General features: G+C 38.8%; 1 protein-coding gene across 1 annotated transcript in view; it reads right to left on the bottom strand.

Moving 5' to 3' along the window:
• MYLK (myosin light chain kinase) overlaps positions 1-27,141 on the bottom strand; it is a 216,341-nt gene that overhangs the window by 53,523 nt on the left and 135,677 nt on the right. The window contains 13 exon segments of the mRNA XM_037396821.1: positions 6,676-6,762; positions 9,790-9,906; positions 20,166-20,202; positions 20,204-20,398; positions 20,400-20,426; positions 20,428-20,649; positions 20,652-20,731; positions 20,734-20,848; positions 20,850-20,947; positions 20,950-20,994; positions 20,997-21,024; positions 21,026-21,053; positions 21,411-21,491. Coding sequence (XP_037252718.1) covers positions 6,676-6,762; positions 9,790-9,906; positions 20,166-20,202; positions 20,204-20,398; positions 20,400-20,426; positions 20,428-20,649; positions 20,652-20,731; positions 20,734-20,848; positions 20,850-20,947; positions 20,950-20,994; positions 20,997-21,024; positions 21,026-21,053; positions 21,411-21,491 — 1,160 coding nt within the window.

Genomic DNA, 27,141 nt, shown 5'->3' with positions numbered 1-27,141 from the left:
TTAAATTTGATGACAAGCAGAAATTAGAAAACTAAATACCATACAACTCAGTTCTTTGAGTTCATGTGTTTCAAAGCTTTTTAATAGTTGGATTTTTTTTCTTGTCATTAAAAACAACTGTCATTTTGTTGCAGCATCTCATATTTAGTTTCTAAATTGTGCAGAGATTGTCCTCTAACTGAAAAAAAATCCAGCCTCCTCCTTCTCAAGAATAAAAATCCAGGAAATACTCACTCTTGCATCCCAGTCAAGAGAGAGCTAGCATATACTAGCACACTCAGAGCTTCAATAATGCAATATAGTACACTGAAAGTAACAGCATTTGAAAACACCTCTACTGGAGAAAGAAACAATTTCATATCAGTTTAGCAGCACGGTGCTTGAGCAATTTCTGCAATTTCTGGAATTAAAGCAAATCTGAGAAGTGCAGAAGAGATCCAGTATCAAATAGAGCTTATAAACAAATCAGGTCATGTGAATTCCACTAAAAGCTCTGGTGGGAGAAAGAAAGCAATGTTAGTTTCTTAAATATAGATTTAATTTTCATATTTCTCATGTGCTGCAAGAACATCTACAATTAGATGCCAAAATGCTGTGCCCAAGTGTGTAGGAACAAGAATCCAAACTAGGTTACTAGCTTGCTACCCAGTCTATTATGTAGGAAAATGCTGTCAGGTCATTTGGACATTCAGGACCTCCAAATTATTTCAGTGGGAAAAGCTAAGTGTTATATGCTTTTGCACGTTAATTAAGCAATGGGATTTAGGTTCCTTGTTTTATAGAGAAGAAACTGTGGTAAATGCTTCTATTACATGCCTAGATCTGCAATTTCTAGTCAATGACTTAACTGGGAATTAACGATGCATGGCACCTCTTCAGTTCAAGTCCACGTTGCAACAACTGTACTCATTTTTCTCTGTGTGAGACAGTCAATAAACATTTCTGTCTTCTTCTGTCAACATACAGATATGTAGGATGGACTGTATGAAAAACACATGGAAAATACTGTTCTGTGCCAACATTAACTCAGAAAATGTCAGTATGGTGTGAGCTGTATAGTAATTTTGCAGAGATTCAAAATGCCTACCCGTCATTAGCTAAACAGTGCTGAACTGGGCATTAAGGAGAAATCAAGTACACAACAAATTAGTTTCTCCATTGCTGTCTTTGTACAAACAGTAACTGAATTTTCTTTTCATCTCTGGAGGCAACCAACCTTCAGAGTCATCAAGTTAAATCTTACATTGCCTTTTTTACTTCAGCCTAACGTGGCTCTTAGGACTCGTGCCACAGTTATTCACCCTTGGACCCCAGTCTTGAGGAATGAAGTCAGCACTTTTCATTATTCAGAGTTGCAGAGAAATCATGTCTTAAAAATAGCTCATGGCAATTTTATTTACATACACTAGAGGAGGGATTTTTCAGCTTCTCTTGGAAAAAGTTTGGTCAGAGGCTTCCCTACCAATGCAACTGATATTGTTCCAACACACTAAGTGCTTGCACCCCTGCACAAAACGTCGTGGTTCTTCTTGCAACAGCCAAGCGTAAAGCAGCATGGACCTTCTGGGAAATGAATGGGACTGAGAACTGGTTGGAATAGCCTCGCTGACCCTCAAAAGCACCTCAGACTGTCCCAGGGACCAAAGAGGACAGCAACAGCACAGTCACCAGATCACAGCTGCTACTTGGTGCTCTTATTTCTGCAATTAAAAGAACATCTCCGACCTGATCAGTTACTTTCTCAGTAACTGAGTTCTTCCCTTAGAAAGTGGCAAGTTTTATACTGAAGACAAAACAGTCTGACATGAAATGAAGACTCTGAAACTCTTTATATTCATCAGTGCCATGCTTCAAATAATGTTGACAGAATGGAAAACAACAAAAAACTTGAAGTGATTACTGATTTAGTTATCTATTATCTAAAATGGACATATCAAGTTTAATGTTTTAACGACATTTTCTTAAAGTGGTGCTTGCACACTTGGATTCTCTGACTGTTTATTAATCAACAAAAGATTGTTTATTGAAGAGTAAATAACAGAGCTGCATACTAATCACTTGGCCACAGACTCACATTTTTTCCATAGTAATTAAAATGCTTAGAATCCCCCCCCCCCCCCCCCCGGAAAAAAAACAACAACAACCCACCATGATAAGGAGTCCTGTCTGACATATTTACTTTTATGACATACTTTTCCAGAGATGCCACTGCTCAGACTTGCATTCAAGTACCAGTAATGATGAGAAATTAGATCTGGGAAGATAACAGTGCAGCCTTCCAGAGGATTTGATCTGGACAGTGTCAGTGGTGACATCTTATTAACAACTGTCAGCAAGAGAGTACATCATTACTTAACCAAAAATGTGTTTGACATGAAATCAAACATTTCATATAGTAGCAGATGTAAAAGATTTATATCAGCAAGATACCAAATAATGCTAAATAATGCAATTTGGGATCATTTACTTGAAGATACAGGGAAGAAGTTATTTGATGTAACTTTATTTTTAACTGAGCAAAACTTTCATTTGCAAAACCAAACTCTGTGCTGGGTCATCCCTTCAACATATGAGGTTTAGATATGAGAACAGCAGATTCAACAAGTCTTATTCAGATAAGGGAATCCAGGATATCCTGTTAGGTTTTCATACCACTGGTATGACAGGTGATAATTGCCATCTCTTAATATTTACTGGAATTAGTGCTGTGAATTAGCCATACAAAATACAGTGGGCATTTCTTTCCAAACACTTTAATCCAATGCTTACAATTAGGAGGGTTATCTTCTAAAACATGAAAGCCCATTCTTTTCTCAGTAACAGCAACTGGGATACAGTTTCTTCCTACTATAGTAATGTTATGTTGCATGGCTCAGCCCTGGTGAAGTTTAAAAAATAGCATCTAACTCTTGTAATATGCCATTTCCCTCAGCAAATCTAGGAAAAAACCTTCGGAAAAAAGTCCTTTAGGAAAAGTCATGTTTTATGTAAATTTTTGGCATGTCAATTTAAAAAAGTATCTGTAGTATTTTGGATATCGCATGCAAAATAATCACAAGACAGAGAATCAAGAAAGTTGGGTTTTAGACCTGCAAATGGATGTGCCTGATCTTGGGCTAACTACTCCAGCTATGGTTTACTGCTGTTTTGGTTCTCAGCTTAAGACACATTATGGAGGACAAATATTAGGAAGTGTGGAGCAATAGCAGATTTTTTGAAAAAAAGAATATTTATTTTTAAAACTTCAAATCAGTATTTACTCTTTAAAATCTCAAGCAGCACTTTGATTTTTCCACAGTCTGATGGAACAAAACCATTTATTTAATAGACACTGAAGGTTTTGCAGGTGGCCTTGATAATTGAAATAAGTAATTCCCTTTAAGCCTAATCTGAAGTAACTTCTAATTTCAAGGGGAATTGGGTGCCCAAATCCCTGTACAGCAGATGCTTTCAAAGCTCTCTACAGAAATGCTTAAGTGGTGTTTTTGGCTTAGTAATTCTGTTGCAGGGCTATGTTAAACTAGAAGACCCTTATATTATCCACTGATTGTCTGGCATAGCATGGAGTATGCAGTATAATAAATAATGAAAGGTTCCAATTTTCCACTGCCTCTTCTAGTCTTTTATACGTCTGCAGAAGAAACCTAACACTTTATTATTCTAACTCAGTAGCATTTCATATCCACCCAGCAAAGACACAAGTGACAAAGCCTGAGTCACTACAGTCAGTGAAGAATGAACTATTTCCAACATTAAAAAAGAAGTGTCTTTCCTCCATTCTTCCTCATGATTGATTCCACTCAGATTCAAAGGTGGATCTGTTTGTTAATCTCAGAAACATTATTTATTCTGTTTATCATAGCAGATTGCATTCTGCAGAGTCATAACTATCAGTAAATTCTGGTGACAAAATATTAATGGTAAGAAAAAAGAAATACATCATAATTTTCCTAATTTGCTAGCATGGGAGCAACCTTTCTGCATGTAAACACTGCAAGCATCCATTCAGAGATTTCTGAAACCTTGAACGCAACAAAGCTGCCTTCATAGATGTTTTTCTGAAAACAACTGCTTGTTCTAAACCCGAGTCCACCATGTATTGCATTTCAAAAGAGATAATGCCCCAAAATCTTACTATTGGATTTCTATAGCCTACAAAGTCCAAGCTTCCAGTAATAAAAAATGTTGTCATAATGAGCAGTCAAATGACCTGGGTCAGTAACTTTTCTCACAGTGAGTAATTCTACAGATTAACATACCAAAAAAACTCATTCTCCTTTACAAAAGGAAATCTACTGATCTTTCCTTTCAGGAACTAAAAATTATTTACCTTCCTGAGGGTTTCTACCAGGGCAAAAAACGAGGACCACTTAATAATTTGTCTGAAGGGAGAAAAGGTTGACATAGATTCTAACCATGAAATTTAACTTGTGCTTTCTTACAGAAAAAGTATAGATTATTTTTTTCCTGGGAAGTATTTCTAAAAATGACAGAGAGTATATAGTTTCTGTACCCCATACAGTATATACTGTTGTGAATGAATTCAGTATTCAAAATTCAGAATTTATTCAGTGGGATTATTAGGAATTTTTGTTCTGCAGTTCTTCAACATAATTCCTTACACTCTGCTTGCCGTTAGGACTGTTGGTGAGTAATGTGGCAACAGAGACTAGAAGAGATCAGAGTAAAAATTTATCTCCTTATTAGACTGGGACATCTTAATTCACAGTCATTCTTTAATAACCTTTTTGAGGGAAATACAGAAAAGATGCACAAATATCTGACTTGTTAAACCCACTCTCTTTCAGTTAAGGAACTTTAAAATCTCTACATCTGAAAGGGATTTCAGTTTAAATTGAAACTATGAAGTCTACTGGATCAGTTTTGTATATTTTGCCCCTGACAAACGTACAAATATAACACTCATTTCAAGCAGACAAATACCTACAGTCCTCAGAGACTGAGGCTGAGATGTTAAAAACCACATGTGGAATCCCTGCAGCCAAATCCTTTTTAAATTAAATATGCATTTTTCCAAAGTTCTCCAAAAGCTCTTCCAAAGCCCAGCTTCCTAACATTCTTTTTAGTTACATTGATGTTTTAAGTGTAACAGGAAAGATGTTTTAAAGGTATTTTGAAAAAAGAGCTGATGAGAACTTTAAGAACTTTAAACACTAATACAATATGCCATGGAGCAACCTTAAGAAAACCATTCACCCTCATTTCAACCATCCTTTCCCAATAATTTCTGAAGCCAGAGCTGGTAGCTTCTGTTTTGTTACCTATATCCAGTTTCCATTAAAATCAACAGCAAGACAAGCAGTGATTTCAGCAGGATGTGGATCAGGTAATATATCCGCATATTTAGACTTAGTTCCCAACTCACAATTTCTCCTGGGAAAGCTACTATCGATAACACTGCTGGAGGATCAGAGGAAATATTTCTGTGTGTAGGAAATAATATTCAAAACGTTATTCCATGGAGATTTAAATGGCTTTAAATCTTTCTTTTCTATTGATATTCAAGAACAAAATGATTGTTCTTAATTGCTATTATTTACTACATTTGAAGCTCAGGTGCAGAGGTGGACCATGTTGGTGTGACCCGTCCCACACCCCCAAATGATTGGCTGGAGGGAAGGTTACAATGCTCAGCCAGCAATTCAGAAACAGCTGTAGCTCAGGTCATTGCTCTATGCAAGTCAGCTATTCCAGAAGCACAATTATTACCTGTGATTATCAACCAGTAAAAAAATTCACTGAGTCCTGCTGAAAGCAGCTGAAAATGTTCCATGCTAGAAAATCAGGTTGTAGTTTTTGTTTTTTGGGGGGGTTTTTTGTTTGTTTTTGTTTTTTGTTTTGTTTTTGGTTTTTTGAGAGCACACTGGATAAAATACTTTGTTTCCATTAGAACCATGTCTTTACATCTTTTTTAGGAACATGGTGAACATCTTCGATAGGCAACTTTCAGTGTCCAGTTTTTGATAAAAGACTATTTTTATAATATTTATTTTGATAAAAGATATTTTTATCCCATGGACCCTTAGTTTCAAAATACTACTTAGTAGTAGTATTAGGAATTTCTAAACTGGTATTATTGTTCTGCCTTTACCATTTGAATTTTCCCCTTAAACAAATGCATGTATGCAGGGTAGCAAACATGGGAATTTATAGCTGATTAATTATTTCAGAAAGCATTAAAAGCAAGTAAAAGATTTAGGTTTAAAACAAGGAGTGTAAAATTCACCAAACGACTCCTCATCGTCATGGAAAAAAAGGACAGATTATGCTACAGCACATTTCAGTCAAGATCCTTTGCCTACCCATGGTAAGACAGTATATTGTCTGCACGGGACACAACATGGCTTGAACCAAACTACTCAAGAATTTCTGTGCTTTTTGGGAGGCAGCCCAAAATAAATGTGTGTCATCAGTTTATTGCACCATTATGGAAAAATGAGAATACAATGGGCTAGGTCTGACCTCACGGTTTCAGCACGTAGTTCTAATTCCCGCAAGGCAAAAAAATAATTTCTCATGATTTATGTGCAAGGGTTAAAGAAATAACACAAGCTTCCGATACTGTGCCTGCAAACAGAAGGGAATAACCACAGAATGCCAAAGCACTCTTTTGTTTCCACTGGAAAGAAAGTAATCAAAATCACTGTCACTTACTCTCTGTTGGCAGCACAGGGGGAAGTGTGGTCTTAGGCTTCTTGGTCTTCTTCTCAGTAGGCTTTGAGGTCTTTGTGGATGAGGCATCTGCCATCAAAACAAATAATAAAATAGAAATCTTATTTGAAAATCAATAATGAAAAAGCTGCCTATTAACGTCAGTTTGTTTTGGATTTTTGTTGAAATTTAGAGGAAATTGCTTCCCTTCTGGTTCTTAAGAAAGGTTTTCTTAATGGCCTTGCTGGAGAATGTCACATTCTATAAGGAAAAGGGAGCAGAGAGAGAAAAGCCCTCTATGAAAGCAGCTGCACTGAGAACCTGAGAAAGCAACTAGACAAGAGGTGCCATCTAAGCTGATGGGTCTATTTTAAATGAAAAGGACAAAGTACAATGTGCACAAAGCTGCTTTAGGCAGTGCATGGAAGAACGAAACAAAGGCATATCTGAAGTATCATTTAATCCTAAAAGAATCTCTTGCCATGTCATTTTTCTATTCCATTGTCTATGTGATCTATGTAGGTAAACACATTTTGAAAAGTAGCATTTCCTCTGAATATTTAAATCTTTCCAAGAAGATATTGTTACACATGGGTTCATTCCTGAATAAAAATGGCAAAAAGAACACCACAGAACTCAAATTTGATGAATTTCATTATTCTCAAGGTTGCGCAGCTCATATTCAGCAGCCACTCAGCACTGCAGGCTCCACCAATAGCTAAGAGTCAATACAAGCTCTCTTCCATGTGTATCGCATATGACATAGACATCTATAACTAGAAGGTGCAACCTTTTTTTAGCAATGTTTTCCCGGGCTGAGCATGTCATACATTGCAAATTCTAACAAGCTCCACTTGTTAGATTGTTCGATTCTGACATTTATTTTTGGAAGAAAGATCCCAAATCTGGATTATGATCTCAGCAATAGCTGTATCAATTTATAGCTTTCAAATACTCATCTTTCAGAGGATTTGTACATGAGATAGCGGTTTGGAATTTAATTACCAGAGAAAAGATAACATGAATATTATGGAATCACCTATTTCAGTCACCTACTGAAATACTACTATTTCAGGTGCCAGAGCATGAAAGTTCATCAAAGTTTCCTAAAAGGTTAATGGGAATTTAGAATCTCCTAGCAAGCAATTCAGAGCACAAGGCTGTGCCAGATCTGAGTTCAGACACTCAGATTCTACAGATTTGTCCCTGACCTAATCTGACAACCAAAGTCAAACATTCTTTCAATCCAATTTGAGTCTGTGGGGCTGAAAGGAATAGAATGATATTTATGGTTACTTGTGGAGTCTAAAAATCAGCATCTGGGATGATGACAGCAGACTGCATAGAACAGAGCATTTTTTAATGGTTGTTTTAGACCACAATTCTAATTTAAAAATAACAGTCATCCCCTCTGCTAATCACAGGCATGGGATATCAAATGGCGTCTCTCCTAAATAGGTGGAGCTTGCTGTGGTGCCATTCCTCAGAAACCTCTTCTCATCCATACAAAGCATGCTGGTAGAAATGGAAAAGGCAGATAAGGCAGCCAGTATCAAGGTAAGGAATGTGGTCATTCTGGTGCCCAACATCAAGTGAGCAGTGAGCTTCTAATGCCATGGGGGCCACTACCAGAGTGAGCCCAACACCTGATGTAATGCCATTCACATAATCATGCAATGAGTCTGTCATGAGCAGACAGCCTCCCATGATCAAGACTGCAAGCCAAATTCTACCTTCAGCCTCCGAGAACATGCATTGCCCAGCAGGAAATTGGAAGTGAGAAATATGCTTAGGTAGGCTTCAGGAAGAAAAGCAACTACCTGAAGGAGATCAGAAGACAAAGTCAAAGGAAAAAAACATACAGTTGACTGAGACACTTAAAAGATGCTAAGGCAGCTCTGGGGAACTACTCTGTGCTAAGTGCTGGATTATCTGATCCTTTAATGCTCTGTATCTGTGGTAGTTAAGGTGTTACAGTGTACTAGATTTTGCTTCAAGCCTCTTCTTGATAGTCGTCTTTGAACTTCAGCACTGGTAAAAATTACCACTTTAAAATATAGAAATACAACTAATAGCTTATCAAGTACCTAAGCCAGGCTACATTATGACCATAGTATCACAGAAGGTGCTATTACAGGAACCAATATAATTAATTGTAATTATATGTGTAATTAATTCTTTTTCCAGCTACATGAAGACTGACCCTTACTGGTGGAGTTACAGGATCATATTTTTGTCTCATACTACATTAGGAAAACAAATAATAGGTTTGGGTTTTTTAGACATCCTGCCACAAATACCACATCTATAACTCAGTTGTTAAGGCTTGATACCCAAGATTTAAGTTACTGGACTTGTTTAGTTTTGTGTTCTTTCTAGATACAACGGAAATTATCATGGTATTCAAGAACGAGCTCACCAGAAGGTGAGCTGGTAAGAAGCATATTTTGTTACTTAAAGTTCACAGCAGTTTTAAAAGTCTGTGCTCTCAACCTCATGACAAAATATTTCCCCAAGGCCAAGATTACTTGGCAAGAGTACAGTGTCATCAGCATGACTGAGGCTGAAAACGGGTACCTCAGCAAATTATCCATGTTCTAAGGCTCTGGCATACGAGGGTAGTTAAGCTGCTAATCTGTTTATTTTTGCTTACTTCCACTAGAAAAACCAAATGACCAAACGCCAGTGAATGCAAAGAATTGAAAGTTCTAGACTGAGAAATGTGCCATACATGGCTCTGAGGCAGACTGGTACGCAGACTGGTTGGTACCCAGGCTCACACATCGAATTCTTATGTGCTCTTAAAGAATACATACAGCTCAGAAATAGATCTTCATGGGTTCAACTTACTGCTCTAAAAACATTGCAGGAACCCAGTGAGCAGCAGGAAAACATAGATTAATGCACAAAGCAGCCAGAGCCCTTGGCTCTGTACTGTTTCTGTGCTTATGCTCCTTTATGGTAGACATTTAATTACATATTGACTGAAAAGTGCAGAAGGGAAGGGGGCAGAGTTCTTTTTTGCGTATGTGGTTCATAAAAGCTGGTATTGCAAAATAAAGGGGGGAACAAGGAAGTTCTAAGGAAGGATTTTCCCACATCCAGAAAAGTACTTACCTTCTACCAGCACTTTGCAAGCACATTCGGCTTTTCCTGCTGCATTCTCAGCTATGCATTTGTATTCACCCCCATCTTCAGGCATGGCCTTCTCAATGGTAAGTGAACACAGTGTCCCTAATAGAAGGGGAGAAGAGATGAAATGGGTATTATGTTGCAGTTCACAAAAACCTTAGTGCTATTAAGGAACAGAATGCATCAACTGGTCCAATCCTTTAGTACAGGTGATCTTCACTGCTAGAAAATTATGTTTTGTTCTCAAAAAATTCATCAGAATTGGAAGAATTAATGCTGAATAAAATTAAAACAACGATAAAGTGAATCATATTGCTGTACCCTGGGATACTCAAAGCTGTTCCTGCAGGGCTAAAGCTGGTAATGGATGAGAGTAGAGATGGCCCAGAGCAGAATCTCTGTTGCTGTTCTTAACAGGGATTAGAAGTCCTCACTCAGATAATTTTCCAAAAGTGCTAGTAGTAGGACTGTAAAAGGGTCCATCTGCAATATTTTAAATCAGCCTTAACTCTAACACTCCCATGAGCATCCACATGTGAAAACAGAACTTCATTTTAGCGCCCCAGTTTAAAAATGGCACTGACAGACATTTTCTTTTTGCTTGATTTACTTAAAAGAACAAGTGTCTGGTACTGTAAAACATCCATTAGAAAGTCCAATATATCAGCAGCAAATTTGTCAGTGCAAAAAATCCATTTCTTTTCAAGCAAAAAAGCAAAAGTTGACTTAATCAGGTTTGCAGAAACAGGATGCGACATAAGTTCTGTAGTCACCAAGGGAAGCTTGGTATTACCCAAGGGAAATACATTTCCTCTTAAAAAATCAAACTCTGTGAACCAAGACAGAAAGTGTTCCCAGTAGCTGGGGGATGAGGAAGAAGAACCATGGTTTACCTAATCCCTTATGTTCACTTGCATAGCTTGGAACAACAAAATACTTTGCTCCCTGGGGAGAACCCCAATTAAAACACTCCAGAATTTCCCCATGCAAATATCCCTCATTAAGTGACGATGAAGTGTGGGTTTGCTTTCTTCTTCCTCACTGGAAAGCCTGGCCTGTCCCCTAAACACAGCCTGAGACATTGTGCACTTCCACCCATTGCTGTTTGCTTGTCCAGAAATGCCTCCACCCTCTGCTTATTTCAGCCATGGTAATACCTTCCCCCCTTCCTTCATTTACCTTTCTCACAGTCTTTTCTAATTAATGGCAAGATTGGATAGATGATCTCTTTTAGACATTTCCGTTGTGTCCTGAGACATAAAGACATTTCCTAGCACCTCCTGCTATTTCCCACATTTCTCTCTATGTTAACTGGCAGCTGCCTTCTGTTTTTCAGTGTCTGATCCCAGGCTCCCCATCAAATATATCCCTTGTGATGTGGCACAGGCACAGGTGACAACGGTCCTTGAAAAGAAAAGCCTCTATCAGAATAGCTTTGGAAGTTTACCGGGTCCCTTTAGAGGCTAGACCTCAGTTCTGACACGGCAATTTACTTTTGGCATTCAGATTTTCCCTCATTGTAAAACTGGATGTTATTATGCAAGACAAATCTTATTAAAAACATATAAATGGTTCCCAACAAATCTGGTTTGCCAGACACACACAAGGGTTAGAAGAAAATTAATTTTTTCCCTTGTCATCATCCTCCACAAAATCAAGAAGCTCTAAATAATGACTATTTTCCCCCTGAGAAACAACACGAAAACTATCTCAGGAGAGGAGCACTGACCCCTCACTCACATGTGCTCAGCTGCCCACAGGGTGAAAAGAAAAGCCATGTGCCTTCCCTGAGGCAACTCTTCTCCATGAGTCAGGCTACAGCCAAAAATGTCACGAGCTACAGTTCCATTCCAAATGGAGGAGGGACACTAGAAAAGTATTCTTGCAGTCATCTAGCAAATATAAATTCACATGTCTCTGCTGTTTAAAGAGTCAATTGTAGAGCAAGCCAAAGAAAACTTCCAGTCTAAGAATTTGTATAAATCTATGTAACATGATTAGAAAGGATCACATATTAGAACCTAAAAATGCTATTGCAAAAGAACATAAACTATGGAACAGACACATACATATAAAAGAGATCTCTGGCCGTCTTACTGCAGGAAAGGAGTCTGACTTGTAAGGATCACTGGATCATTAAGGAACTGGAACAAAGCAGCATTTACTTTAGTTTCCACTTGAGTTTTCTACTGCTCAAAAGCCCTTCCCTCAGCTCATTGAAGACAAACGAGACAGTTATTCCTCACCACTCATACTGTTGCAGTGTTGTCCATACAGCATACTGCAGCAATATACAGTTGACAGATTATGAGAAACAGTTCCTTATGCAGCATATACAAACAGAAAATCCCACCCTAACAACAAATCTTTCTCTGCAATTATGCTAAAATCTAGAAGCAATCCTAGGGTTTTCTCATGACAATCCACAATCACCATATGCATGTTAGTTTTGCGTTTAGAATCTAGCCCCGGCCAGGGTGCATGGCAGAGGCCTGAAAGAACCTGCATTTGGCTTTGTCCACTGGAATCACAGTCCTCATGAAATACTGTCAGTCTTACTCCTTCCAAAAAAATACATATATGTGATTAATTTTAATTAAGGTATTTTGTGAGAAGGAGGATGAAGGAAATCTGTTTTTTCAAGGGCTGCATCCTCTTTCTCTGACTCCTACCCCCCTGCAGCAGTGATCTGTATCTTATTCCCTTCCACTTCATACTCCCCAGCAGCTATGCTGGAGCAGCACATACAAAGTACATGAGGACTGCTAGGCCTGTTGCTACCACCAGGTGCAATGGTGGCAGTCTGCCTCAGTGGACAGTGACGGGGAAATGAGATAATTTGGGGTGATTCTCCTTTATTTAGCTACTAATTTTCATGAAACTGTGGACTACAAGGACTAGTGTGAATTGGCCAGTTGTTCAAAAACGTATTAACCAGGTTGGGTCAGGAGTAAAGGGGAGGCCAAAAGGGGCACATGGCTGTAGAAACCTCATTTTATTAGAAAACCAGAAAAAACCCAAACCTAAACTGGCAATGAGATTTCACAAGGATAGGAAACTCCCCAACAGGCCTGTTGTCTGTGATCTAGAGCTACAGTCAGTTCCCGGGGCTTAGAAGGCCAAATGTCTTTCAATGAAGTATTTGGTATTCCTCTGTAAAACTCCTTTATGGCCTGAAACAAGCTTATTTTTTTCATAACTTCAAGAAAGCCCAAACTGGCACAATAATATCCAGCTGGGTATTCTGAATTCCAGCACTTCACAAATCCCAGTCAATTAGAAAAAAATTGTTATCCGTTTTGTCCCCCCATCCCTCTACTTTTTTTGTTTGGAACCAGCCCACAGACAGTCTAAAACCACTGTCACAAAGTGCAGGATTGGAGTAAACATGAATACTGGGATCTCCCACTTCGACTTCAGAACTAGTGCAGCTCTAGAGAAGACCTTAACAGCCACAAAAGCTGACAGTTTACTGGAGTTTCTTGTTAGATACACAAAGCCTTTCCTTTGCATTTTGAGCTATTAAAGGATTCTCTGACTTACTCAAAAATAGTGCAAGCCAGTTTAAAATATCTGTAGGCTTCTGCATTCTTTCCATGAAACACCACAGAAAGTCAACTTCAACTATAAAACAAATACACAAACCAATAAAAAACAGCTCCTGAGTCTGATTCCCTGCACTGGCATCTATCTGGCCAACATCCTGACTCCTATCCATCATGCGACTGAAGTTATGTCTTTCTCATTGGATCCCATGGATAAAGAAGTGCTATAGAGTATTTAGGCATATTAATAAATACTAGGCCCTGAGAAAATCGTGCCTATGGACCCATAAAACTTTTGTTAAGGAACCTAATTGGCCCCCAGTGTTAATAAATCACAACTTGTATGGGAAAGTGCAATATGTGCTAGCGTCACAGTCATGTGTAAAAACAGCAAGTGGGTTGACCTGGAAAATATTGACTACAGTTACAATGACAACAGGCAAAGTAGTGAAAAAACTCACAGGGTTTCAGGGAAGAAAAAATGTCAAATTAATTATTGATAATGGATAGGGTTTTTAATGAAAACAATGTAAGAAACCTATGTTATTACTCATTAGATTACCATTTAACTGGCAAATGTACCTGTATAAGGTTGTGTTATCTCACATTATTCTGCTTGTAATTAATGCTCTATTACTATAGTAATGACATTAATTTAGGAAGAGTTAGAGCTGCCAAAATAAAGATCTCATGAAGTGACAATAGGACATCAACACTTGTTATGTTTCTGGTGGATTTCTTCTGTGATCAGATTAGGACCAAAGTTATTCAATATTATTGAACAGATATTCAATATTCAATATTACTGAAAAGTTATTCAAGTTATCAGTATCTGTGATGTAGCAGTATTAATAAATTAAAGTTGATCAGCTTAAAGATGATAGAAAGATTGCTGGAAAGGGAAAAGACAGAAAGAGAAAGAAACAGGTCAAGTCTGCATAAGCAATGTCATTTACTTGTTAAGCTGAGTTCTATTCACTCAAAGAAAATGGGCCTTAAGATAATGAAGTGACAACCATCCATGGGCAGCACGGGATGCTCTATTTTCAGAAGGTCTGAAGGTTTAATACAGCAGTAACAAACATGAGCTCCACTGAGGCAGGAAGAGGACCAATGACCTCCAGTAAGCACAGCAATAGGAAGGCGACCTTCATCTCACTGATGCTGATACTGACATACAGTTCTGCTGCCTATTTTCTAAATAGGATAACTCAACAATCAGCAGCTAAAAGGAGGTATTAAAAAGAAAACCAAACCAAACCAAAACAAATGCCAGTCCTCCAAGAGCTGGATAAAGTGCATTATGGAGAGAAATTTAGTAGGAGCTTAACTTGCCAAGTTTTGAGGAAAAAAAGATAGAAAGGTATCTTGATTACAAAGCCATTCTATCAAGTACAAGTAGTATATGGAAGAAGAAACCAGATAAATTCAAATTAGAAATGAGACATCGCTTTGTTTCTTGATTTAAAAACTGAACACTTAAAAGAATGATCAGACATTGCACTAATTACCAGTTGATCATAGCAAATTTCTCTCTTTTGCTGTGTTTAAACCTATACTATATGCATTTTCTGGAGAAGGAAGATTCAGACAAAAATGGGAGTATGGAGGGAAATTTTGTGGCCTATGACAACCATGGAGTTTGTGTCAGAACAGATGCTCAGATCATCTCCCTAGCCTTAAAAACTCTGAAGCAGCTTTTTTTTTTAAGCTGCAGAATCCATCTACTTTCAGCAGTACATAGAGTTGTGTTAATTACACACCAAACTCTTGCTCAAAGTTAATTAAAAAGAAATAAAAAAATTCATGGCAGATCCTAGTCAGACTGACAGACACAGACTTGCATGGCCGATAGGAAGATTTGGGAGTTATGTTAAGTCACAAGAAAGTTGTTAAGGCATTACTGCTAACAAGATTACCAACTCTCTGTGCTGCCAAGACACTTAGGAAGAAAAAGATGCCGTCCTAAACAAAGCAATACAAACTGTGCATTTTTGAAGCTATACCATCACTGTGACCTTAGCCTATATTTAGTAGTTCCTCCTCAACCTATATAGTCACACAGTACTAAATCTAGCCCAAAAAACCCAGAGCAAGCTGACTTAAAAAATGGCAACATTGCCAGTTTTGACTTATATTCACTGTGCACCTCAATTCTCCAGTCTAGTAAGGATACCAGCTTCCAAATGCCTTTCACTGTTGTCATCCAGAACAACTTTTGTAACCATGCAAAGATTTTCTATCTGGATTTTCTGTCCAAGAGTGAGTCACATAGCAGGACACTAGCACAGGGCACTGCTGTGCCAACTATACAAATGTAAAACAGAATAGTTCCTGCTCTAAAGAGTTCACCGTGTGAGGAAGCTTGTTCTACTCAGTCCTTATATGTCTAACTCCACTGTAATGTCTGCTAGAGCCTTCTTAAAAACTTTTTTCCAAACAAAAAGCCCCCATAGCTTCAAACAAAGGAACTCTCTCATACTAAAATCAGCTGCCTCTTAACCATACACCACCTAACCTGCCCGTATAAATACGTAATGCTCTAATTATTAGTACCTCTCTTTTTGTGTTTGTTGCAGTTACCATTTTTTTGAGATTTCACAGGCAAAACCCACATGAATATCTATCCTAGGAAAGCAGATAGCTGCACTCTGACGAGTGTTGGAAAAGAAGAAACATAAAATCAAACCATTACTAAACTCCTACCAGGTAAGACATGTTCGGTAAAGGAAAATGGTTGTAAGAGCTCCCTTTGCCCATAAAATGATACTTAACAAACTAACAAATGATTCATGCCAATCCACTGACCAGAATACAGGGGAATTATTAAAAGAAATGGAGAAGAAACAAGTATTAATGTTCATGATTTCAAAGGGAAACAAAACAGTATTAATAGTTGAAGGAATGAGATTGATCTTAGATACGTTGTGACAGTCAGTATAATGCTGCCCAGATTCTGACTTTCAATTGCTAATGTAAACTTAAACCTGGAGTAGTAGAATACATTGCAAGCCCTAGACTAAGTACTAGAATACAGCACAAATTACTGCATAATGTACTTGACGGTATTTTTTGGAGCAGGATTTAATTTTTCCTTTTTCAAAGACCCTACTAATCAGTGATTGTTCTGATCCTGGTGTTTGAATTTGGGTTTCTCCGATAGTACAGATATGGGGCGAACATCCTGCCTTCTCTTGCACACTAATGGCTAAACTGCCTTGGACAAGCAATGCACTTGTTAGCCTCTTCAAACGCAGAGGAGATGAGAGTAGAGTTGTTTCTAACAGGTAAAGAGCCTTACTATCAGCTGGGACAAATATGCCAAAGAAAGTTATTTTCAGTGAGTGACTACATAAAGGGACTAGTTAATTTACCTATCCTGTGAACTTGTTTACACACAAGTATACTTTTAAGTCTGCCCTTCCGGCCAATATGTGACTTGTTTTTATCAGGTGGGCATGTTCCTGAAATCAGATTTTATTTATTATGTTCACAATATATTTGACACCAGAGATCAGCAAACTGCTCTTTCCTGTTTTCTGGCAATGATATAGAGGGTTAATATAATTTCCAAAAGAAAAATACATGGCATTCTGCAGGTTCATGTATTACTTACAATTAACAGTTTGTGGGACGGTGGCCCGTACTAAGATGGGCTTGTAGTATGGTAAGAAGCTGATAGACATGTCTCACTTTAGATAGAGAATTTTCCAGGATTCAGCTCACTAGAGCAAGTAAGTTATTCTTCTGTGAGATACCTCTGGAAAATTTTCCACACATATGAACCTGTGGTCACCACCAAACATTACAACAGCACAAAACCAGCTGTTCAAATAGCTAAGAATAGATCCAGTCTATCCACTTCCATAGCAGATTTTGTTGCTGAACACAAGAGGAAGAAGATCATACCAAAGAAATAAAAAATGGCTTTTGTGAGATCTAAGCCCATTAATGTGAGCTAGGTGCGTTTGCTCTGAATTCTTCTCCTTCCTCACAGACTCAGCCTTCTCTCAGCTGAGGATGACTTTAGGGGATTATCTCCAGAGCCCATTAAATGCTGCTCCAAGGTTGGCCAAAGGCACTGCTGCTGAGGGACATGACACCTGCGGCTGTGATGAACCTGTCTTTTCAGCATTTGGGGCAAAGGATGGAATCTGGAATTTTGCACTGGGATGCTGAGTACTGCATCCAATTTTATTGTGTGCTTTCTATGTTAAAGCTGCTCCAATCACATTCTGTGAGGCCTAAGCCTTACCGTTTCTCTATTGAACTGTATTTTCCTGATATCATCCTGAATTCATTATTTCTCAATTCTAGACTGTGCTCTAATTATTCCTTCTTTTCCCATGGTTCCTTCACCTATATATGTGTTCCTAATTAGAGGGAAAGAGAAAAAAAATCAACCTAAGAAACTGGAACTTACTTAAAGTATCATGGTACCTAGTTCATTGCTTAACAGTTGGCATGAAAGCTCTCACGGGGGGAGAGCACGCACAACTGTTCTCCAAATGCCAAAGCCAGCAGTACTGTCAGGAAAAACCCAAACTGACCATCATGCAATGCATCCCCTCAGTGTACCAAGGGTATGTAGTAAGGTTTGAAAAAACCAGTTCTAATCCTCATCCATTTCTTTCCATTAAAGGAGAAAACTGCCTATGGTTTACTTCCTTGTGTAATATTTCTAAGATCCTCTGCAAATATGTGCAAAAAGAAAGCATAGCTTTGAAGTGCTAATAATACCAACTACCTAAGCATGTACTAGTGTAATAATGTAGACACAACTCAACATAAGGACAGTTTCTTCACTCCCTGCAAGAAGCTGTCCTGAAACAGTGGATTCCTTAGCCAGTGGTGGCCTTCATTCCTTACCTCTAGGGAAAGGGCTGCTGAAGTGGGACATCCTGACAAAAATGCCACCTCTGGGGTGTTATGACCAAGAGGTGTCACCTAGCCCAGACAAACTGGATGAGACAAGTCACATGCCCTGCTCAGGCAGGTGGTAGAGCATTTTGCACATGAGAATTGCTTTACTGTGAACACAACTACACTGGATTTTCAGCTTCAGAGTACCATTTTATAAAGCAAATACAGTTGGGGATTGTAACAGTCAAATACTCAGATTATAGCTATCAAGTAAACAGCTCTCAGCAGCACCACAAGACTCAAGCTTTGAGACTTTAGGAGGCTCTACCATGGTTTCCAGACGCTTTTTGCTATAGAGATTGCTATCTGATCTTACTATGACCGGAAGCATGAAACTTTTTGCGGTTGTAATTTCTTTCTCACTCTGAGCAGCTCCAAGAAAACCCCTTGAAACCTTGCCTGAGGAACTCCACGAAAACCCTTGAAATCTTGCTTCCAGTGTGTAAAAGGTGATGAAACTACAGTCTGCTCACCTTCCTAATCCTGTTAGTCCTTTTTACAACGGATAGGATTTCCACCAGTCACCTCTTTGTCCGCATTATGACAGTACCCCTATCTATTATAGTCCCCTCTGGTGAAAATCATCATGTACTCATCATAAATAAATTTTTATGCTACTTCAGACATATGCCAGACACAATGCACCTGCTACCATCTCTCTCCACCTACTTACTTTGGTATCTCCTTAATGTAGTACTCAGGTACCTTCCCCGCCCCCTGCCCTCTGCCTGCCCCCCCCCCCCCTCCCTCCCCCCCGAAGGCAATGTTTCTGATTGCATTCCACTTTAATAAGAATCCTTATAGTTCAGTGCTTGGACTCTACTGCACAAGGATTCACTGTTCTGGTGATCCATGTGCATAATTCCAATTTGGTTGTTCATTTAATCACACTGAAAACAGTCTGGATGTAAGTGACGGAAAAAAACTACTAATTAAGAGTGCAGTGACCCCTGTGTTCAACGCTATAGTTTTGCTGTGCACATGAATTTTTTTTACTACACCATGCAAGATTGTCATTTCTCCATGTAATTTGCTCAGTGAAGAAGTGGTTTGGTGGGTGGTTGGTTTTTTGTTTTTTGTTGGTTTTTGGGGGGTTTTTTTTTGTATATCAGTTATTCTCTCTGTTTTGTCCCAAGGAATATATCTTTTGTCTAGACACAATATTAACTTTATACAAAACCAGTTTAGTAGGGTTTGATTATCCCGACCTGTGGAAGTATAAAGAACCCAGTTTGACAACCGTAATGTGTTACCCTATAGGACCTTTTACCAGGACTCTGTACTGTTTTGAAATTAGTTAAAATTCGTCAGACCAGTATGGTTCAAACATTTCAGTGTCTGTAAAGGCAACAGAATTATCTGTAGTGGGGCATTAAATAAACTGGAAATAAATTTTCAACTCTGATCTTAACTATGTAACTTGAAGTTGTAGTAATGTCTTTCTGTAACACAACCCCTTTCTGGTTCTGTGCCTCTTATAGCAATAAAAAGCCTGAAATATTAAACATACAGAAGAATTAAATTAGAATTTGTAAACCAGCAATAATATTATTCTGTTTTCAATGTTCTAAATCCTTAAAGTTCAGCTTAAATAAACGTCATGTACCAGCTCCTTAAACAGTGTTAGCAATGTAAACAGCATTTAAAAATGCAAGAAGTTCAACTTTATAAAAATTACATCTGCAGGCTGTTAAAGGAGAATCTGCAAGAAATGTCAAACAATACTGTTCCTTGTGTACTCCACTGAAATAACAAGAAAGTTGCATCTGGAAACAGTTACTGGCACAAGACTTAAATAAAGTATTGAGTTACCTTTAATGAACTAAATATTGTTAATCAAAAGCCGGATATACCAATGTGCCATCCAGCTGGCTTGTAATTCAATTAATTTACCTTCTTGGGAGATGACAATGGACTTTGATGATTTGATGACTTCTGCTGTCTAGAGTCCAGGTGACAGCTGCAGTGGGATCAGAGGAAATCCGACATTGTAAGAACTAATTTTTCAACATCTACTATTGAGCATCCTGAAGCTTCTCTGTAAAGGAGGGTTGCTGTTTCCTTGCTTGCTGGTGGTTGTTGCTGTTGGTTGTTTTCAGCTTTTTTCCCAATATTCCACCATCCACGGACTGCACACCCATGTTCACAATTTCTGTTCATTCTTCTCTTCTTTTCCATGCTGGTTGGTAACAGGGGCTGCGGAATTGGGGGTTGCATTCTGGGCTTCAGAATGGTGCGGGCGTTTGGTGTTGGGGTTGCTAGCACTGCCATTCTCTGCAGGTGGCTTTTTCTTGGAGCCCAGCACAGATCTGAAATCTGTAATGGCTGGTTTAGGACGGTGGCACCTTCTCTGGCAATGTGTTTTTGGGGTGCCTTTTCTTTGGCCAGCACAGAGCGGAAGTCCACCTGCTGAGGAGCATGAACCTTCCTTTCCTCCTCTGACAAGGTCTTGGGTTTGACTGCCGCTGCAGGTTTGCTCGGAAGTCCATTTGCTCGGCTGGGATTTCTTTCAGTTCCTCCTCAGAAAAACTTTTGGTGCTGACTTTCTTGCCTAAAATATCACGGAAATCAAGTTGCCTCAGCTTCCTGCTGCCTCAGGCTCTCCTCTGTGTGTTCCCGAGTTTCCACTCGCCTCTTTAGCACACCTCGGACGTCTTCCTGCTCTTCCTCAGTGGTCTAGATTCACTGATATTCTTTTGGAAGCCACTTGTTCTACCAAAGTTAGTTTACCATGATCTCCACCATCTCTCTCGGTCTCCAGAGCTGGCTGATTCCCTCCCACTATGATCCGAAAAGAAAAGAAAGAGAGGAGCCAGGAAAGGGGCTGGTTTAAAAAATGTCAGGGAACGATCTCAGAGCAGGAACAAAATGTGTTATAGAGGGGAGGTTGATTAGAGGAGCACACTCCATTAGTTTGTTGCATCAATGATGACTTCAGGAGCCATATAAGGGCACAAACAAAAAAGATCTTCTCTACTCTGGCTTGGTACGATGTGCTTAGTCTGTATGATGAAAACAATTTGTTGGGTCACATTTGGGGATTAGGTTGAACAGCAGCCAGCTGGGTCTGTAAGGGCAGGGAATTAACGGAGCAAAAAATAGAACCCACCCATGCAAGTCCCTGGGAAAAATACTCACTCTCTGAGCATTTCTGCTGTGGAAACTGAACTCTCCCGCAGCATCAGAGACACCTGGCAGCTGCATTCTCCAACTTGGTTCCTGAAATATTTAAGTGAAATCAGTAAAGCAGAGGTTCCTTCTTTGAAAACTGTAACTTCCCTGACCTATAGGATTGTGTATTGCACTATAGCAGCCCATCCCCAGTGTGGCATCCTCCTTTCCTATGCTGAGCATTGCAGTGGTTGACTGAGTGCATTTGGTCCCCTTATATTTGGAGCCAAGCTATCTCAAATAGCTTTTACTGATCTGTTGCTGTCTACACTGGGAATAACATACTCTCTGAACAAAAATCAAAGCAATTTACAGAAAGAAACAGCTGCAAACAAACAAGCTGAAGGAAAACAAATACAAAAGCTGGAAAATCAAGGCAGAGGAAGGGTCTGTTTTGCAAAGTTGAAAATCTTTCCAGCTCTGCCTACTGTTTATTTATTCAAACCCAAGCTCTTAAGTTTTCCAGTGTTAAGATATTAAAAGCAGGGTCTCATTTCCTTCCCTCCCCCCTGGCCCAACCAATCAGCAAAACCCATCTACATGGATTGCTCCAGCCTGTACATGTTTATATTAAAAAACATAAAAGTGTCACCATATATGGTACTGAGTACTTATTCTTCCTTTTGTAGAGGAATACCATGGATGCCTTCTGGAAAGGGCTCCCATTAAAGAATTCATTTAAAACGCTCCCCCCGCCCCCACTGCTCCCTCCCTCCTGCAGATATATCATTCTTCTATCCCCAAACAGCTCTTCTCCACTTAAGACAGGAGATGCCAAAAGCAAAATTTAACTCCCCCAGGGCAGCAGTTGTGTAACTGTTGCCACTGCTCCCCTGAGCTGCTGTTAAAAAAGCAGACTTGAATTGATTAAGGACTAGAGATATCTTTTATTAGTGGAAACAGTTCTATCCTTCCCAGTTTAAGCTTGTAAATGGACTACAAACTCTTGGATGATTTTTCTTTTTTTAAGCAAAAATATTTTTTGCTACTGAAAACATTTATTGGACATTAGCAAAACACATGTGCAATGGGGGAAGGAAGGAAAGAGAGGCAGGTTTTCCCAGCTGTATTCTCCTTTTGAAAGACTTGCTGTAAGAGCACCTTCAAGTCTACTTTGCCCTGAAGCTTAAAACGCAGACTCAGGGTTGCCTTTCTGTTTGCCATAAGCAGATTGTCTGGCCTGTTTTTTAGATGGTGCACAGAAATACATTCCTAGATAGGGCTCTGTTTGGGTGAATAAACTATAATTTCACCCATTTGAAACTTGCAATGAAGTCACATGGTAGACAAGATGATTAACACAGATGCAGCACTACGTTATGTCTTTATAACAGCAATTAGCCATCACCTTTTCAGATAGATTTCCCTTGCTTACTGTTGCTTTAGAAAATGAAACAGTGGATCAGCCTAATATGAAAATCAAGCCTTTAACACTAAGAAGAAATTGGTGGGGTTAACCGAAGTAACTGGATTGCAATGTAAAGGCCCTGCTGGTAGGAGCACATCTTAGTTGACCTTAAGACCATTAACAAGAAGCCATAGAAATGTTTTCAGCACTTGATATCCAACCAGTCAGAATATGTACACTAGAAACTGTTATTGGAGGCAATGTGTAAGGACAGCACTGAAAGCCATAACCCTAATTTCCTTCAATACAAAAGACTAGAGATACAACTGAGTGCCAAACAGAAACTGTCCAAATGGCAGAAGCGCATCCATGTCAATGCAGAGAGTACTTAGGTCCTGCCCTTGAAACCTGCCATTCTTACTTCCTCCTATATGTGACCTCCACTTGGAAGCAAGAGAAATGGAAAGAAGGAAAGACAAATGGCAAGATAGAGAACTGCATGTCACCTCCTCCCAACACACTGCTTGGTACCAAATGATGGCAGGGTGCCAACATTGCTGGAAACCTCTCATCTTCAAACAGTGCATTTCAAACTGGTCGCATTTGCCCTGTTGAAACTCATGAATTTTCTTCCTGCTTCTCCGAAGCTTTTAAGAAAAGCAGTCACACTCTGAAACTTCTTATTCACCAGTGCTACAGGGCTGTTAGCAGGCTGTTGGTTCCCAGAAGATACCTCCCTTTTAGGACTTAAAACCAATCCAAAGCTGACAAAATAGGAGGAGCCATGAAAGCTGAAGTACAGACGATTTATAGCATACTTGAAATAGGCAGGCACCACTCCTCAGCTTCTGTCCTGACTGTATGGCAAAAAAATTTGCCCACAAGAATTGTGTCGTCAGTGGGAGAGGTTGAAGTAACATAGACAGCACTCTCCCAGGAGAGCGATCTAGGGATACTGAAAGTGGTTCTGACCACTGTGAAGAATAGTAGCATTTCTGCAGGACCCATTTCTGCAACGCATCTTCCCTCTGCAAATTCTTCACATGTGCAAAGAAGCAAATAAGGAAGGCAAAGTAAACCTCGCTAAACTAAGCTGGTTTTCACAGGGTTTGGAAAATAAGGGGGGGTAAGAAAGCAGGAGAGCATTTTGTTCTTTCTATTTTAAAACCTTGGGAAGCCTTACAAATTATGGCAACAGTGGGACATAGAAGTACCTAGACAGAAAAGTTGTTCACAAAGTAGTTTATTGATCTTTGATCATGATTTCTGATTCAGTGGATGGCTGAAAACTAGACCACTGGATAGAAACCTTCAGTCTGTGTCCAGTTGATCATATCCTGTTGAAAAGTGTAGCTTTCTCAGGGAAAGTCCTGCTTATAGTCAAATCAAAGTGAGTTTGTTACTGATTTTAGGAGCAAAGAGAACATAAATTTGTCTTCTGAATTCAGTTGCAGAGTCTAAAAAGATGAAGTTAATAACACTGACCCACCTTGGAGATCACAAGATGGAAAAAGAGACACAAGCCAAGAAAAATTAAGAAGGACTGGATGGTTTAGACGCTAAACTCAATCAAGAATAATTCTGGAAACTTTGTAAATGTTTTTACATTTACGCAATTTCAGATCTAGGCAAAGCAAGATACATAGGGGCAGTTAGAAAAAAAAATAGCTTTGCAGTACACAAACACTACTTCAAGTCTTTCATGTCTCTGCTGTTTTGAAGCCTGGCAATAACAATATTACTTCTGCAACTTCTCCTTATTGGCATTTTATCAACAGAACCCTAGACAAAGAAAGATCTTAGTGGCTCTTTTATTGTGGAATAACAACAGACATGGATAAAACCTATGCTCAGTAGCTATGCTGTAAAGAAGTATCTGGAAGGTTTTTTTGCCTGACTTTTGCAGGATTGTTTTGTAGAATGCCCATGTACAGGACTTATCTTTAAAATGTCAAGGAATAACAATAAAAAAACCCACCAAAAACAAATAAAACCCCAGCTGCAAAGCCTGAAGCAATTTTAAAAATAGCTCTCTGTCCTATTGTGGGATCAGTTTTCCCTGGAATGGCTTTTATGTCCAAAATATCTTGAAATACTAGTTTCTTGGCAGAATTTACTTGAATATTTTCACTGAACCTTAGATGAGACTTATTGTCTGCATGTCGCTAGGAAGCACTCTCTGGAGGAAGAGGAAAAAAAGCATTGTTAATTATAGTGTGGGGTCACACCAAAAATTCCTACTGGTCTACCAAGTGTAAAACAACTATTGCAAAGCAAATTATGTTTTATTAAGAATGAACTGAAAGAGACAAAGAAGTTGATCCCTACCTATAGCTCATGCTTCAGTGTAGTAATTGCAAAGCCTCAGAATGACTTTTTGCAACTTTTTTGTGAGTTACTTAAATGGAAAGAAAGTCCAGACTCCATGAAGTTTAACCCCCCAAAAAACAACTAATCTACTGGATCACAACTTTAGCTGACATAAAGCAGAGCAGCTCTACTAGCTTCAAAGAGGACACACTGATTTACCTCACTTGAGGTGTTTGTCCAAACAAAGGGTTTATACCTGAAAGACCAATAATTTTATTTGCATTTTACAGCATTGAGTGGGGGAATGGAACATAAAGGGGTCATGTTTTTCTTTCCTAAAAATAGGCAATGTGCAGATAGCAGAAAACAAGGTTTGCAAACTGTATTTTACAGAAAGACAGAACTATATTTCCTCTTTAGTGTAATGGAATGTAATCTTACAAAGGCTTTTTATATAACCTGAACTGCAGAGTATTCAAAGCGCCACTGATTTAGAAGATGAATGTTTACCTCTGATTTTAATCAGATTATCAGAATCTCTAAATAAGATTAATCAACACTAACCAAACTTTGTAGAAGATGAAATCCAGGAGAAGAGAAATACTTAATGTCTGAGAAGGCAAAGGTTAACAAAGCAGATGATTTGTTTGAAGAACTGCAGGAGGGTTTCTGAGGTCTCTCATGTTGACTGTACTTTTATAAAGACAAAGGCTTTGCTCAACAGTCTCTGTCCAGTACTCCCAGACTCTCTGCTTACCTTTTCATTTACGATGTACACACTGACTGAAAGAACATGAGAAAGTCCTACTGGGGTAAAAGGATACCAGTGCTTGCATCACTGGAGGGATGCAAAGGAAAGGGGGAGAAAAAGATGTCTGTGGTTTTCTGAGTCAAAAGCCGATTGTTATTTCCCATTTCAATCATGATGGTTTCACAGGTGTTCTGACTGATTTCTTAGCCCTCAGCTGCATGGGCCAGCATTCTGAAGGCTTTAATGTTCACATTTCAACAGATGAACCACAGTCCTGGGTGAATCAGTTTGTTTTATATTTATGCAACACCATTCCTTGTGGCCTGAGCATTAACAGGCTCAATGGAACATTATTAGGACAATTAAAATGAAGAATGCAAGTGTAGAGGAATCAGAGGTCTGCAGAGGTTTAAAACAAAGACCAGCAGAGGCTATAATGACTGCCCTCTTAAAAGTGAGACTTAGTCTGCTGTGTAGTAAAAAGCAAACACATATACTAAATGATGTTGAGGTATGGTAAGACAGAAAAACAACCAGCAATCATTGATGGATCACACTAGGATTACATCGGGCTACACACCCTTGCCAGCTCACTCTGATGAAAGGAGAAAGAACTAGAGAGAGACACACAGATCTTTTGTTAAACACGATTTTTTAAGACCAGAGTTTTAATTTGTGAGCAACCAACACAAAAGAACAATTGTGGAGGTTTTAAGACTGAATTTAGAGCTTAAGAATAGTGGAGAAGAAAATTGGAAAATAATTAACACTGGTAGGAAAACATGCCCAGATTAAATTAAGGGAGTTGGAGAAGGAATGACTCCCTAGAAGCAGCTATGCAACATGCTTCTAAAATTAATACATGAAAAGAAGCTGCACATTTTATTTGAAAAAAAAATGATTATGTTTAAAAACAGCCCACTGTCAACTTCTCTATAAACTCCTCAGTGAATTGACTTGTGGTTTTTTAGTTATTCCATATTTTTAATGGACTTTGTAGGAGTTTTTGAAAGACAGGCACCAAATGCAGCTCTCCTCCTCTCAGGTACCGTTAAGACTGTTTCTGAATATATAAACAATTCTCAATCAAGTATTCAAGACAAATGCAAGCAGTTAGAAAGCTATTTAGACAAGATTATTTGCTGCTGAAAATTATTTTAGCTCTATTGCAAACCTGAAGTTATACAGCTGACATTTGGCTCCTTGGATATTCCTGAGGCAGTTACTTCTCTGTTACTCATAGTATACAAGCAACTGCCTAAAAGCGTATAGCTTTCTGTTCCCCACAC

Source organism: Falco rusticolus, chromosome 8, assembly GCF_015220075.1.
Source record: "Falco rusticolus isolate bFalRus1 chromosome 8, bFalRus1.pri, whole genome shotgun sequence".
Lineage (NCBI taxonomy): Eukaryota > Metazoa > Chordata > Aves > Falconiformes > Falconidae > Falco > Falco rusticolus.
The sequence above is the reverse complement of the archived record's forward strand: the minus strand, read 5'-3'. Positions and strand labels throughout refer to the sequence as shown.